Here is a 15,044-nt window from a genome sequence, read left to right as displayed (position 1 = left end):
TAGTAGCATCTTACTATAGTGTAAGTGTTTCAAGATCAACCCACTAATTCTATTTAAGCTTACAAATTAATTGTAAAGTTGAGACTATTCTTCATTAGTTGTAGTTAGCTTAGATAGGTATGTTTTCCAAAAATTTGAAATATTAGGAGCTAGATAGAAGAGAAGGATGGGAATCCAAAAATGCAAAAATGGAAACTTGTGCATAATTCTATTTATCGACAGTCTGACTCAAAGTGCTTTCGTAAGCAATGATACAATGCTTCGCCCTTTTCTTCTTAATTCCACTGTTCCCTCCACTCTTCTCCTTTCACTTCACGGTCTTCACCCCTTTTTTTTCTTTTTAAGTTTCTCATCCTTTTTCATCTCCTTAATTACTTACTCTGTATCACATTTATTGTGGCTTTTCTAATTGATATAATTTTGGTTTTAGTCTGAATAGTATCAGCACCTTTGTAATTAAATATGATAAGTGACATAGCGTGACCAACGACTCATATGTATACATGCACAATTATTATTTGTAACAGTAACAAGTGTCTCGTAGACCGACAAAAGACGAAAAAGTAATCTTAAAACCCTAGCTTCTTACTTAGATTATGTCGTCTCTCTACATGACATATACACATGATATATATATGTACATACTTTGTAGAGCGCATGTGCATGAGACAGTACTGAGAGACTAGTGAAACATGGAGGTGAAGAAAGATGAGAACAGTTTCTTAGGAAACATGAAAGAAGAGATTATTAATCAGAATATAAAAGAAGAAGAAACAGAAGAAGATCAGATTCTAAAGAAGAGAATCACAAGCCACCCTTTGTATGGGCTTCTTCTTCACTCACATCTCAACTGTTTAAAGGTCGCCTCTCTCTCTCTCTCTCTCTCACTTTTAAAAAATGATTTGATTGTTAATGTAATTACTAATCTCTAATTGTGGACCTACCACTACCAGGTGTGTTCCGGCGACCTTGACTCACCGGAGATCATGAACACGGCGGATGATCTTTCCCTAACCAAACTCTCTATCCACTCTGATATTTCCCCCGAAGCTACATCTTCAGAACTTGATCAATTCATGGTTCTTACTTCTTCCTATTCTCTTTTTATATATATGTTTCCTTTCCTTAATTATATAAATCAACTTTTCAGCCAAAATTTATAACACAACATTAATAAACAGCGTGTTCACATGTCTAGTTAAGTTTCTTTTTGTTTGTAGCTCTAGATTTTTTAAAAACTTGAGTTCTTTTATACGTTTATTTTGGGAAGAGAGAATCAATGGTAATGTAATATTGAAACGTCGTTCATTCACATATATGTGTCATATAGGAAGCGTATTGCTTGACTCTACGAGAGCTCAAGGAAGCAATGGAGAAGCCTCTTATGGAAACGCACCGTTTTGTGGATGCGGTGTACAATCAGCTAAACGACATCGTCATGTCATCATCATCTCCTTAAAAAGGGGTGACATGAACAACTGTTTGGATGAACAACTATTATCTTCAAAGTTCCAAACCATTCTGCCAGCTTACTTGTGTACGTACGTACTCAAGTCTCATTGTGCTGCTGCGTTTTCGGAACGCGTTTGTAGAATCGCTCGCTTGATGGTGTAATCTTAGTTTACGAACAAATTATTATCATGCATGCTCTCTTCGTTTTGTAATTTTAATTTAATCGATCATTCAAACACTCTTTATAAAGTAATTTTAAAACAACTCCAAATAATTTTAGATTCTAGTTCCAAGAATTGATGAGTCATAACTAAACTTTTTAAAAAAAGTAGTATATACTCTCTCCCTTCCTAAAAAGATGATGTTTCTAGGAGATAAAATTTGTTTCAAAATAGTAAATTCTTAAGGTTATCAAAATATTATTAATTACGATTCACAAATTTCAAAGTAAATAACAAAATATTATTGGATTTTTTTTTGTAAACCCAAAATATTATTGGTTTAAAAAGAAAACTCAAAATACTATTGGTTTCGAATTATAAAAAATTGGGAATCCCAAAAAGTTGATGCAATTATCATATTTTTAGATGTTTTTATAATATGTATGAAAATATGTTTTAGGAACAGAGGGAATATTACCCTTTGACATTGATAAAGCATTTACGCTACTAATTAACAATCTGTAAGATTACAGCCGCATTCGGCGATTGGAGTGCCGAGTCTATTACAAAAAGAGGAGACAGAGATAAGACCGTAGTAATCATGACACATTTTTTCGCATTTTTTAGCATCGCATGGAACCATTGGCCAGACAACGGGGCAAGTTTTTTGCAACATTCTCGTCTCTCTCGCACCTTCATAAACCAAACACATAAGAATATTTTGGAGCAATGAAGCTAATGTCATGGCTAGAGATGATGATTTGTACCTGCTGAAGCAATGAAGATGGCCATGAAAAGCACAGCGAAAATTGTGAGGTTTCTCATGGTTCGATATCTCTAGATAATAAACTCAACAACATAAACTAGGTTTATTTATTTATTTTATAGGTAAAATATATAGGGAAACCAGGAAAATATAAGATTCTTATTATTATTTTCTGCTAAAAGAAGTGTTTGTTTTGGAAATTTATTAATTATATGGTCAATGTGATATTAGAGTCTTAAATAGGTTGGATTTTGTTGACCTGATTCCATGTCCTATATAGTATATCTGTAACTATGTACTATATTTGGTTTTTTTTTCTTTAACAAAGGAAAGAAAAGAAGATAATTACTTCATAGCACATTTTTTTTTAAGTTGAATAATGAATATACAAGTTTTCTTTATTTTTGTTTTCTAAATATAATCATCCTCTATTTCAATATGGATTTGGACCAGATTCAACCAAAACCAACTGAAAGACATTTACGTTTGCCGAAAAGTTTTGAGCCTTCTTCGAGAAAATTAAATATTGGGTTTCGAATTAAATCTTGGCCCATCTTAGATCAATCAATACAAAGCCACCAATGAAAGAAGAGAAAAAAAAAACCCAGTATATTACATACTGTATGCAGAATATGTAAATTTGTTTGATCATGTGACATAACACACGATAAAACAAGTCAACTCATATACGTATACCAATATATTAACACTCTTAACAGTGATCTATGTTATATTTTTTTTTTTAGTTCAGACAATATGACTTCTACAAAACTTAACTGTGATTTCTATAGAACATTCACACATCATGCTCAATTTATCTTTATTTTGTAGTCATTTCACATGATGCGATGCATGAAAAATGATTAGACTGTACAGTGTCGATGAAAGCATGCTAGAGAAACTAATAATAATAAATTTCAATCACTTGAAGTAATTATCAAAACTGATAATTTTTCATAAGCTACCGCCTAACATAGATTCTTAAAAATTGAACGCAAACGCTGCTCTATATGTATATATTTTGCCAAACAAGATTAGCGTCCAAAACTTGCGATTGATACAAAAATTGAATTAAAAACGACGTTCACGTGCACGGTGCACCAACCCGCAGGGTATAAGAATCTCTCTCACTTTGCACCTTCTCCACTCTTCGCTTTAAAACTTCCATAACTGCATCACTCTACTCACTCTAACTAACGAACTTCCATTTTTCAAAATTCGAATTCGAATTTCTAATTCTAAGCTTTCGTCGGAAAAGATAATGAAGGGGATCGTGTTGAAGCGCAGGGCTGAGCCGACGCCGTTCGCTGGGAAGAAGCTCCGATCAACGCGTTTACGCCGGAAGAGAGCTCAGATCTCTCCCTTTGTTGTTCAGTCACCTCTCTGGAGCAAGCAAATCGGAGTCTCTGCTGCTTCTGTCGATTCCTGCTCGGATTCGCTTTTTGTAGCCGATGACAACGTTTCCTGTGGTTCGAGCAGAGTCGAGAAGACTCGAATTGAAGAGGTAGAGGTTTCTAAACCTGTTAGAGGTTTGGTGAAGGAGACGGTTGGTGATTCGAAATTTCGGAGGATTACGCGGTCGTACTCCAAGCTACACAAGGAGAAGGAGGGAGATGAGATCGAAGTAAGCGAATCGTCTTGTGTTGATTCGAATTCCGGTGCTGGATTAAGGAGATTGAATGTGAAAGGAAACGGAGGAGTAGATATTAACGACAACGATGAGATCTCTTACTCACGATCCGACGTTACCTTCGCTGAGCATGTCTCCAACTCCAATAGCCGTAATTTGAATTTTGGATCGGAGAATAAGGAGAGCGACGTCGTTTCGTTCATATCGGGAGTAGAGTACTGCTCCAAGTTTGGGAGTGTTACCGGAGGAGCTGATAACGACGAAATTGAAATCTCCAAGCCGAGCAGCTACGTGGAAGCTGATTCCTCTCTTATATCGGCCAAGGAATTGAAGCCGGAGCTTGAGATAATCGGATGCGTCTCTGATCTCGCTTGCACTGAGAAGTTCTCGGACGAAGAGGTTTCCGATTCTCTGGAGGATGAGTCATCCGAGCAGCGTTCAGATACATTTTCTCAGTATTCCGACTTCGATTGCTCGGATTACACTCCGTCGATATTTTTCGACTCTGGTAGTGAATTCTCTGAGAAGTCGTCCTCTGATTCTCCTATTTCACATTCTCGCTCTCTGTACCTCGAGCTCAAGGAACAGTTCTGTAGATCGACAATTCCGAACGAATTGAGATCTTCATGCCAGGAAGAAATTCACACTGAAGTAAGTGGTATAGTGCCTTCGTATCTCTTCAAATAATTGCTAGTGCTTAGAGATTGAAGATGTGGTTATATGCTTGAAATTTCACTGGATTACTAAGCCTGTTTTGATCTGAGACTTGTTCTGCTCTGTGTTCATGATTTGACTCTGAAATTTTGTTCTGGAATGAATCTTAAGTACACATTTTCGGTTAAGGTGCTAAGGTTTGATGATGAGGAGGTGGAAGAGAGCTATCAAAGGCTGAGGGAAAGAGAGAGGAGTCATGCATATATGCGGGACTGTGCTAAGGCTTACTGTTCCACGATGGACCATACTGATATCATCTCCCGTCTACGCTCCATCATGGTTCAATGGATTGTGGAGGTGAATACTATCTGTCTGTTCAAAATGCATGTAGTTATATCTATTGATCGCTGAATGTTGAATCTCAGAAATATGTATCAGTAGCAGAAGATTATGACGAGAATGAATATTTGGAAAAATCTTGTTCCTGGTTTTAAGAATATTTTAGCCTAAGAAAATCTATAGCTTACTTTGGAATCGTCTAAGGTTTATGTGTCAGTAAGCTATGGTGTTTCGTGTTGCTGATTGTCTTTTCCCTGATTACAAGCAGCAATGTTCTGAAATGGAGCTTCACCAAGAGACATTGTTTCTAGGAGTTGGTCTGTTGGATCGATTCCTTAGCAAAGGATCATTCAAAAGCGAAAGGACTCTAATACTAGTCGGGATTGCAAGTCTTACTCTTGCCACCAGAATTGAAGAGAATCAACCTTACAACAGGTACCAACCCATATTCCATCTTCATTGTTCTGCTTCCAATGTTCATTAGATAACTGTTCTGAATAAGAAAAAGATTAGGACCATTACAAGAAACTGAGTGTTACGTTCAACCAAATCAGTTACTAATAATAGTCTAATACAAACCCTTCTGGTATTCTGTAAGCAATCAATGAATTGGCGTTTCATGTGTCTAAAATTGGATTATGTTTCTCAAAAACACTTTACTGCAAAAAACCTTTTAAAACGCACAGGAATAGTTCAATATTCTTCAGCTGCTCACCTGATATTTCCTCTTTTTAATTAGCATCCGGAAAAGGAACTTCGACATTCAGAACCTAAAATATAGCCGGCATGAAGTGGTGGCAATGGAGTGGCTGGTTCAAGAAGTTCTCAACTTCAAATGCTTCACACCCACAATCTTCAACTTTTTGTGGTAAAACCTCTCTTACACTTTCATGTTTCAAGACACATTATAGACGCAGAAAGATGCATATAACTATTATTTATACATCTCAGGTTCTACTTAAAAGCTGCTCGAGCCAATCCAGAAGTTGAAAGGAAAGCGAAATCCTTGGCCGTTACCTCGCTATCCGACCACACTCAACTCTGTTTTTGGCCCTCAACTGTAGCAGCTGCACTCGTAGTTCTCGCCTGCATTGAACACAACAAAATCTCTGCCTACCAACGAGTCATAAAGGTATCATTTCCTTCAACAACACTTTAGTATCTTTTAGCTTCGAAAACTATAGAAGAATATAATATTAACAGTCCCAAAACCTCCCTTTCTCTCTCTCCAGGTCCATGTTAGAACAACAGATAACGAGTTGCCTGAATGCGTCAAGGTATTATTAAGATCACTCTCATTATATACAGTACTCATTTCTCCACCAAACGTAAGGTTAAGTGACTTTGTTCAAAATCGTGCATCTTATACAACAGAGTCTGGACTGGTTGCTTGCGTAGTAAGCAATCAGAAAGAGCAAAAACCGTATAAACCAGGACACAGTATACTCCGATACGATCACACAGATTGCTATTACCATTTACAATACAAAAGCAAGGTAAAGTAATAAGAAATTCCTCTACAGATTTATATACTTAATGGAGCTGGACTTAATTAGCTCTTGGGAAACTAGTCTATATACGAATTCTTATTAGGCCAGCATTTGTGTAGTCATACACATTTCTTTCTACAATTTCCCCCAATACATTTAAACTCCCATATTCTTAAAAGATACATTTCTTCTTTAATACGTCTGAAAGATTTCTATTTTTCTAATCGTCACAGTTTCTTTTTTTTTTTTAATGGGTTACTAGGAGACGAAAGTGTCTGATCTCTAATATGAATAAGCTTTTCAAAGTCCAACTAAAATAAGAAAAGTACCCTCAACACATGCAAATACATTCAAGAGAAAGAAAGGAAAAAAAAAAAAGCCATCTGTTATTGGAATAAAAATAATATAAGTACCAAACAAATTATTGGTAAGCAGAGACTAGTGTCTCAAAATAAGGCATTCCAAAAGGAGGCGCCTGACCAATAAAAGAAGTGCGATACAAAATATGGTTTTTGGAATCGTATAGTCCCCAGTAGTGACGATAGCAATCTGTAATGATGACGAAATAATCGTTGATCCTCGCTATGGGAAAGAGGAAAATCCAATTTTTAAGTTGCAGCCTAGAACAATCTATGGACTGCATCATTTCCCATGATCTCGAGTTTATATCAAGACCCCATATTCGGAATAAAGTGTCGCTGTTGAAGATGCATAGGCGATGGTTAAGATTGTGCATGCCCGAATATCTGGAGTATCTAAACCCGATACATGAAGTAATTGACAAGCTTTGAAACTTGTATGTGTGAAGATCAAATGCTAGTACCTTAGCATTCTCAGATTCAGTATGGCCGTGGCTGAAACAGTAGAGCACTCCATCCAAGTGTACTATAGAATGGTCATAGTGAAGACGACAATGAGGCGGATCTACGTCTTTCCACGTATTAGTGTCGAGAGCAAAAACTATGCACTTGGTAGATTCACACACCTTTTTGTTATCACACTCGAAATAACACATTACCTTATACCTTCCTCTCTCACAGTTCTCTCTTCCGATCCCTAGCAAAGTATGATGCCTACGCTGATCTGTTACAATTTGAAAGAACTTTATATAACTAATGATAAGAAAAGTCGATTAAAATTAGTAATTTGGAGATTCATCATATTAAAAGTACCGTAAGGGATACTAGCGGTGGGATAAGGAAGACTGCGGCAACAAGTGGTGGCAGGGTTAAAAATGCTCATATGAGTATCGGAGTAAAGACCTAGCAGACCATCGCAAGGCTGGCATATTTTGGAATCTTGAAACCAGTGAAAAGGCGTCATTGGTCGGTATGGAGAACTTTTACGTGCGATGTTATTGGTAGAAATCAACAGAATGTCAAAAATGAGACGGTTGTATCTTGTTTCAATTGATAACGCGAGGATTCTCGCTTGACGACCTCCATGAGATTTCTGAAACCCAATGTGTCTCTCTTGGAAACACTTTGATTCTATGGTCCTTCTCCATTCTCTCAACACGGCTTTGAATCTCACGAGCGATCTCACCGGAAGCTTCACCAGAATCTCTTCCACGATCTCTTGCGGAATGTGTCCGCCTCTCCTAATTGTCTCGTCGTCCTCCATAGTGTCTCTCTACTCTTTAGAAGGGTTTTAGGGTTAAGTGTTTACGTAATTTGGTTATTTTAAAAATAAATGGAAGAAAAACAATGGCTATTTTGTTTTACCTTTTTCGTTTTTGGTCACCAGGCTATTTATTTATGTTGCCCTCGTTTAGAGATAATGGGCCTTTACCTGAAAATAACAACAACATGAGGGCCGGATCCATTGAGAAAGTCATTATAAATCCATAAACAACAGCTTTTGCAGCAGATACACACAATAGTTATACTGATGTACATGCAAATGCATATCCAATAAAATATCATTGTTAACAAAAAGTCAACGGCTGTGTGCTTTAAATATATGCCCAGATGCTTACAAAACAAAGGTTAAAAGAATATGACAAGTTGGGGGCATCAAATAATACGTTACGTCTTACGTGTTGACTTTTTTTTACATTTTCTATTAATTCGGACCTAGTCCATTGCCCCTTTTATATTCTTGATACGTAACTCACCTCATTGTATTACAAGATTATTTCTATATATGTATTCTGTATGTTGTATTGTATCCATATAAATTATAATTGTGTCCCCATCTTTCTTTTCAGTTTCACTCATTTTCGTTGTTTCGATTGTTTGAGATAGAAAGTTTTATATAACATTATGTTTTCAAACGTTGTAAGATTCAATCGATGGATACATATATTATGTTTTTATTTCCTCCATTGGACTAGCATATAAACAAGGATTTATGCTCAAAAGACGAGACTTTTTGTTACCCGAGAACAAAAAAAAAAAGAAAGAAACGGTTTTATCTTAGCGTATCGAGCGAAGCATGACTTTAAAACCGCGTCTAGTGACTCGTGTGAACACTTTTGAACAAAACAAAAAAAATAAAAACAGCCGTTAACTTTATTATGTCTGAACTTGCCGAATATTTCATGACAAAAGTACCCTCAATTACTCTCACCATATTACAGCTTTGCCATTGATACGACCAAACTTTTTCCATCTCTCTCAGCTTCGTACCATCCACTCTCCTCCGTCTCTCTTTCTATCTCTATCTCTTTCTCTCTCTATCTCTTTCTTCCAACGCCATGATCGGGGAGAAAGATCTCGCCGGGGATGGAGAGTGTTCTCGAACCAAAACATCAAAGCCTCGATTCTCTAATCTAAACAACCAAAACCAACATCAGGATGACAAGACCGGTATGTATCATCAGAAAGGCGTAGACTTTCTCAGCGTCAGGTCCAATAACCTCGATGGGTTCTCTTCAAAATCATCGCCAAGATCAGGAAACGAGCTCACTCTAAGCTACCTCTGTGAGAACCGTGAACTTTCCGGTAAAATCTCTGAAAGTCTTGGTCAAAAGGGGAAAGAAGTTGTTACCTTTTCTGAGAATTCAAGCTACGATGAGAAATGGGTCGAGAGAGATTTCTTCAATCTGAGAGAAATGAATCCTAATTCTTCAAAACGAAAAGCTCACGAAGAAGAAGAGGAAGCTGAAGCTGAAGCAGAGGAAGAAGACAAGAAAAGCAACAAAATCGAAACCCTAAATCTCTCTCTAGCTTTACCAGACGTTTCTCTGTCTTTAACAGCTTCAAACGCCGTGAAAAGACCGAGAGTGACGAGCGAACGAACAACGACGTCGTTCTCTAATGATTTCACAGCTACGGCACCGTCTATGTCGTACTCTTACTCTCACCCGTTCTCTCACAACATCAGCTGTTCGATGACTCGTAACTCCACAGATTTCGATTGCTCCGTTGGTAAAGACGACCATATCTGGTGCGCCGGCGAAGGAACCAACGGATCTGTTCATAGCCGATTCAGACCAATTGGCGACGGCGGCGTTGCGCTCGCTAACAATCCAATTTCCGGCAAACCTTCAAGCTCATCTGATTACTCTTTCTTCCCTTCTGAGTTACCAGCTCGGCCGGGGAATGAAGTCACGATCTCCGGCGATTCGAGGAAGAAAGTTGCAAACTTGGAAGATAGCGATGCGGTTAGATCGGAGAGGGTTTTATACGACATCGTTTCGAAATCGATTTCTTCTGTGGCTTTAATTATTCAAGGGATGGCTGATGAAACTTTAGAATCAGCTAAAGAGTATTTGAGGAACTTGATTGATTCGCCTGAGAAGAAAGAGAAGCTGACGAATCTTCAGAACCAGATTGATAAAAGATCTGATCTTTGCAAAGAGACGTTATCGAAATGTGTCAAGGATCAGCTTGACATTCTTGTAGCTGTAAGAACAGGGCTTAAGTATTTCCTCTCTGGTAAGATCAGAATCCCTATGAACGAATTGGTTGAGATCTTTCTCTTCTTGAGATGTAGGAATGTGAATTGTAAGAGTCTTTTGCCTGTTGATGACTGTGAATGCAAGATATGTTCTAACAACAAAGGCTTTTGTAGCTCTTGTATGTGTCCGGTTTGTTTGAGATTCGATTCAGCTAGTAATACTTGTAGTTGGGTTGGCTGTGATGTTTGTTCGCATTGGTGTCATGCTGCTTGTGGAATTCAGAAGAATCTGATCAAACCGGGACATAGTTTGAAAGGTTCGAGAGGAACGACTGAGATGATGTTCCATTGCATTGGATGTAATCACAAGTCAGAGATGTTTGGATTCGTTAAAGATGTATTTGTGTGTTGTGCCAAGAATTGGGGACTTGAGACTCTGATCAAGGAACTCGATTGTGTTAGAAAGGTTTTCCGAGGAAGCGATGATGGGAAAGGCAAAGCATTGCATCTCAAAGCCAATGAAATGGTTAAGAAGTTAGAGAGTAAACAGATTTCCCCTCTTGATGCCTCTAACTTCATCATTCAGTTCTTCAACTGTAAGTTCACACCCAATTTTCACCTATATAATCATGGTTTAGATAAAAGATTAGGGACCTTTTGAACCTTGTGGATTCTATAGATTGAAGTTTGATTATAAACTGTTTACCACAATTTCTTGCAGATGCAGAGTCGGTACAAGAAATTCCCGATCCCCCGAGAGAGCTAACAGTTGCCGCAGAAACGAGCTACAGAAAAGACGAGGCATCTGTGACGCCTTCAACATCCAAGGATCAAAAGAAGAAGAGCTTTGCTTTAACTGATGCAATGATGAACAGTTTTGATAGTTTAGAGAGCATGGTGAGAATAAAGGAGGCTGAAACAAGAATGTTCCAGAAGAAAGCTGATGAGGCGAGAATAGAGGCAGAGAGTTTTAAGAGAATGATAGAAATGAAGACGGAGAAGATGGAGGAGGAGTATACAGAGAAGCTAGCGCTTCTGTGTCTGCAGGAGACAGAGGAGAGGAGGAGGACTAAGCTGGAGGAGCTTAAGAAGCTTGAGAACTCGCACTGCGATTACAGGAACATGAAGTTGAGAATGGAGGCTGAGATTGCAGGATTGTTGAAGAGAATGGAAGTTACAAGACAACAATTGGTATGAAGGGAATCTGAAAAAAACAGAGCCTTCCAAGTTATCCCATTTCTCTGCTTCTTCTTTGTTTTTTTCTTTATGGGAAATGTCAAGTTAATGATAAGTGTTTTATTTGTTTTCTCGTAACTATCTTTTTTCTCTTTATTCCCTTTTAATATATAACTTCCGTTTTTTGCTCAACATACATATTTTCTATGGTTATACATATAATTCATATAATGTACATGTATTTTGAATAAAGTAAATCTTATATTATGGTTATAAAGGTTAATCATCCCTAAAAAGAATATGAAAATGAAAGGACAGCTTGTAGATAATTGAACAACATAAATAGCAGAAAGCTAATGTCAAAATAAAAATAAAAAAGAGTATAAAGCTAATGGTAGTGGCATGAAAATTTGTGGACCGTTAAAGTTGCTTCCTGACATGGAGATTTACCACTATAATTAAAATATGCAGATTAATTACTTTAAGTAAGCATCAAAGATCAAACACAAAAGAAGAAATATATATATATATAAAAAAGTAACATTAAATACCAAATAAATCACTCTGGTAACCAAATAGATATCACACGACTCACATTTACACACGAAAACAAAACAAAACAATCATGAAAATTCGCTGATTAGTACGATAAAGGAATATTTAAAGGTGGGACTAATAATAATGCAGTATAGTAACTCCATCAATTGTAACGGCCAAGAGCGACGGAGAAGTCGACGGAGACGCCGAAGAGTAGAATGGCTAAGCCGAGGAAGTTAATTAGACGTGACTCAGCGTTTGTGCTCTGACCAATCGTCGTTGCTCTCTGCATGAGTCCAGTAAGTGCTGCGACAATACCCATATAAAGTAGAGCCCGACCACCTAAGACGTGCCACGGCATCATCCTCGTCCTTGTCCCCGACGATGATTGTGGCGCTAAGAATGTGAACGCACCGAATAGCCACTGTGAATTTTTATATAAACGTCACCACAATTAGTGTTTGATGTACTTAAAACGTTAAATGTAATTAATATATGTGGACTAATTAATCAACCTGAAGACCAAAGAGGATGAAAGTGGTGAGACCGATCCAGGAGTGAAGAGAGACCATGTCTTTAAGGATTAATTTGTCGTGGAATCTAAAGGCGGCGCAAATTCCGACAATACCTAGAACCAAACCTATTAAGTGAAGCCCACCGTGAACCATCTTCTGCACTTGGTGCGACGCGTACGCCGTTTTATACGTCATCATAGCTGCACCCCATAATCATTTAATCATTGTCAACTAAACGAATAATTAAAAAAGCATGCAAAATCAGGAATGTAACTTTTTCTTCTGCAGAAAATCACACGTGTTTACGGTTTACTTAGAGGGAAAACAAAAAAATAAAACACCGATCGATCGCCAAATTATTCTATGAATAACACTAAGTCAAAAGTAAACGAAACATGAGGAAATTGAACGGGCTATATAATTCGGTATCAAATTTCAACTATAACTATACTCGAATCACCCATATGCGTCTTAGATCGTATTGAAATTACCTTGACCCACGAGGAAGAGAAATCCACAGTACATGAGAAACGGGTGCACCTATACGTATCAACCATTTCCAAAGCAAACAAAAAAAAAAGTAATTAGAAAATATGTTAATTAGTTTAATTAAAACGCAAAAAAAAAAAAAATCATGTATAAAGTTTCGATAATACAAACTTACATTTAAAACCTTAAAGGGGTTGTCAGAGCCATACTCGATACCTTCGCGGTAATGGAGAAGCCATATGAGCATTAGAACAACGGCTAAGATGCCAAAGAAATGAGCCACGAGTGTAGAAAGCGACGAGTGACGCTTTACATCCATTGTCAAATATATGGTTTTGCTTCCGAAAACTTCTTATTCAAGAAGATGAGGACTTAAATCAATGAAGAGATGAGAGAGAGAGAGAGAGAGAGAGAGAGAAGAGAGAACTGAAGAGAAGAAAAGAGAATGTACTAGATTGAGTATCACCGGTTCTGTCGGGTAAGGATGATATCTAAAGGGTTATTTATATAAAGTAATTGACATGTGAAAACAAGTAAACAACCCAAACAATATATAAATAATAGAAACATACAATCGCACGTAAGTGTTTACGCCATATATATATATATGTAATCTAATTAATACTTGTATATACCTCTAACCTATATATGCTGTTAAAAACTGACGTTTTGTGGTTTACAATCTTTAGAGTACTCCACACAAGACTAATATTACTAATGTTCTGCCCAAGATGATGATGGTATGATGATTTGTGGTATTGATAATGATATAAATACAGATAGATTATACATAAAAATTTGATGGTATGTTTTAACCTATAAACTCATAACAACCTAACTCATTTGGTTTTTATATCTATAAAGAAAATATTAACCTAAGCTATCTTTTATCGGGCTGGCCTATAAGTGTATAACTATGGCCTAAAATATGACTCAGTTCGGTGTTTGTTATTAATGGAGAGTATTAGTTATTATTTCCAACACCCTAGTCATGCAAGATATTGGTGAACAAACTAATTGCTTTTTTACGTGTAAGGGTTTGGAATATAAAAATGACGTCGGGATCGGAGTTTCTATTGCGAAGACAGCTAAGGGTTTCAATCTTTTGGAATTTTTCGTACGTTTGATTCTAATCTCATCTATCTACCTCACTTTGTCCCTACCTTCTATTGTCTTTTTTCTAGAACTGCAATCTTAAAATTATTTGATGTATCATGAACTTATTTATCCTTTTCCTTTATGTTGGATAAAGAGAGCAATCCAAGATGGACAAAATTAAATATAGAGAAAGTAGAGAACTCCGTAACTACGTCCGATAGATAAAGGATGTGTTGTTTATTCTTAAATTTTGAGAGGTAGGACATAGTTAGAAGATGGAAGAAACAAGTCCGGTGATAGCTTTTTTTTTTTTCATAACATAAAGAGCGGCGAGATAGTAGTTTAATATATTTGCAAAATATAAAGATAGGATTAGAATGGGGTGAGAGGCAAGGAAAGTATCCGCCCCCCAAAACTATAGAAATCGTTTTTATGTTATAGACTACTGTATTAATTAAGAATGATGATACTAAAGTTACTAACTAAAGCAATTTAGGGTTAGACACACCAAACAAGATGATTAATAAAATATTTTAAACTAGTATTAAAGCCTAGTATTAGTTTTGGTTTTGATAGATTTCCTTATATACACCTTTAATTAAGTGATCCATCTCCACCAAAATAATGGTCCTTAATTAGCCCATGATTGGAAGATATAGGCTGGTTTATGTCTAAGGTACCAAGACTAGGAACAACAAGTCGATAAACAAGTAAACAAATATCTACACCAAGGAGGATGAAAGTGGTGAGACCGATCCAGGACTGACCATTTGTTTGTTTGTTTGTTTTTTCTTTTGACTAAAATTATGAATTTATGGTCAACTATCTTGACCAAACTTAACCTTTGACAAAAAAAAAAGAAAAAGAAATATCTTGACCAAAATATAATATCAA

At 36.8% G+C, this 15,044-nt stretch overlaps 6 protein-coding genes across 6 annotated transcripts; 3 read left to right on the top strand and 3 right to left on the bottom strand.

Moving 5' to 3' along the window:
• The first annotated feature begins 686 nt into the window (after positions 1 to 686).
• On the top strand, positions 687 to 1,676 carry LOC17900669 (protein KNATM). Its single transcript, XM_006303934.2, has 3 exons — positions 687 to 860; positions 954 to 1,079; positions 1,331 to 1,676. The coding sequence occupies exons 1-3, from the start codon at positions 693 to 695 to the stop codon at positions 1,457 to 1,459; spliced, it is 423 nt and encodes a 140-aa protein (XP_006303996.2). The 5' UTR covers positions 687 to 692; the 3' UTR covers positions 1,460 to 1,676.
• A 380-nt stretch (positions 1,677 to 2,056) lies between these two features.
• On the bottom strand, positions 2,057 to 2,439 carry LOC17898116 (defensin-like protein 201). Its single transcript, XM_006304390.2, has 2 exons — positions 2,381 to 2,439; positions 2,057 to 2,306 (listed from the first exon to the last, which is right to left on the bottom strand). The coding sequence occupies exons 1-2, from the start codon at positions 2,436 to 2,438 to the stop codon at positions 2,125 to 2,127; spliced, it is 240 nt and encodes a 79-aa protein (XP_006304452.1). The 5' UTR covers position 2,439; the 3' UTR covers positions 2,057 to 2,124.
• Positions 2,440 to 3,602: 1,163 nt separating this feature from the next.
• On the top strand, positions 3,603 to 6,688 carry LOC17897440 (cyclin-SDS). The gene is made up of 7 exons (XM_006304335.2): positions 3,603 to 4,660; positions 4,853 to 5,020; positions 5,271 to 5,437; positions 5,742 to 5,870; positions 5,954 to 6,134; positions 6,235 to 6,279; positions 6,377 to 6,688. Exons 1-7 carry the CDS (start codon positions 3,641 to 3,643, stop codon positions 6,398 to 6,400), a joined length of 1,734 nt encoding a protein of 577 aa, XP_006304397.1. The 5' UTR covers positions 3,603 to 3,640; the 3' UTR covers positions 6,401 to 6,688.
• Positions 6,689 to 6,855: 167 nt separating this feature from the next.
• LOC17897129 (putative F-box protein At2g02030) lies at positions 6,856 to 8,115 on the bottom strand. Its single transcript, XM_006305992.2, has 2 exons — positions 7,665 to 8,115; positions 6,856 to 7,575 (listed from the first exon to the last, which is right to left on the bottom strand). The coding sequence occupies exons 1-2, from the start codon at positions 8,113 to 8,115 to the stop codon at positions 6,914 to 6,916; spliced, it is 1,113 nt and encodes a 370-aa protein (XP_006306054.1). The 3' UTR covers positions 6,856 to 6,913.
• Positions 8,116 to 9,064: 949 nt separating this feature from the next.
• LOC17897797 (protein OBERON 3) lies at positions 9,065 to 11,703 on the top strand. The gene is made up of 2 exons (XM_006306800.2): positions 9,065 to 10,931; positions 11,057 to 11,703. The coding sequence occupies exons 1-2, from the start codon at positions 9,191 to 9,193 to the stop codon at positions 11,530 to 11,532; spliced, it is 2,217 nt and encodes a 738-aa protein (XP_006306862.1). The 5' UTR covers positions 9,065 to 9,190; the 3' UTR covers positions 11,533 to 11,703.
• Positions 11,704 to 12,008: 305 nt separating this feature from the next.
• Positions 12,009 to 13,609, bottom strand: LOC17899058 (probable transmembrane ascorbate ferrireductase 3). Its single transcript, XM_006305543.2, has 4 exons — positions 13,228 to 13,609; positions 13,055 to 13,103; positions 12,564 to 12,763; positions 12,009 to 12,472 (listed from the first exon to the last, which is right to left on the bottom strand). Exons 1-4 carry the CDS (start codon positions 13,369 to 13,371, stop codon positions 12,212 to 12,214), a joined length of 654 nt encoding a protein of 217 aa, XP_006305605.1. The 5' UTR covers positions 13,372 to 13,609; the 3' UTR covers positions 12,009 to 12,211.
• Positions 13,610 to 15,044: the final 1,435 nt, after the last annotated feature.

This window comes from Capsella rubella, unplaced genomic scaffold, assembly GCF_000375325.1.
Source record: "Capsella rubella cultivar Monte Gargano unplaced genomic scaffold, Caprub1_0 scaffold_1, whole genome shotgun sequence".
In the NCBI taxonomy this organism is placed as follows: Eukaryota; Viridiplantae; Streptophyta; class Magnoliopsida; order Brassicales; family Brassicaceae; genus Capsella; species Capsella rubella.
The sequence above is the reverse complement of the archived record's forward strand: the minus strand, read 5'-3'. Positions and strand labels throughout refer to the sequence as shown.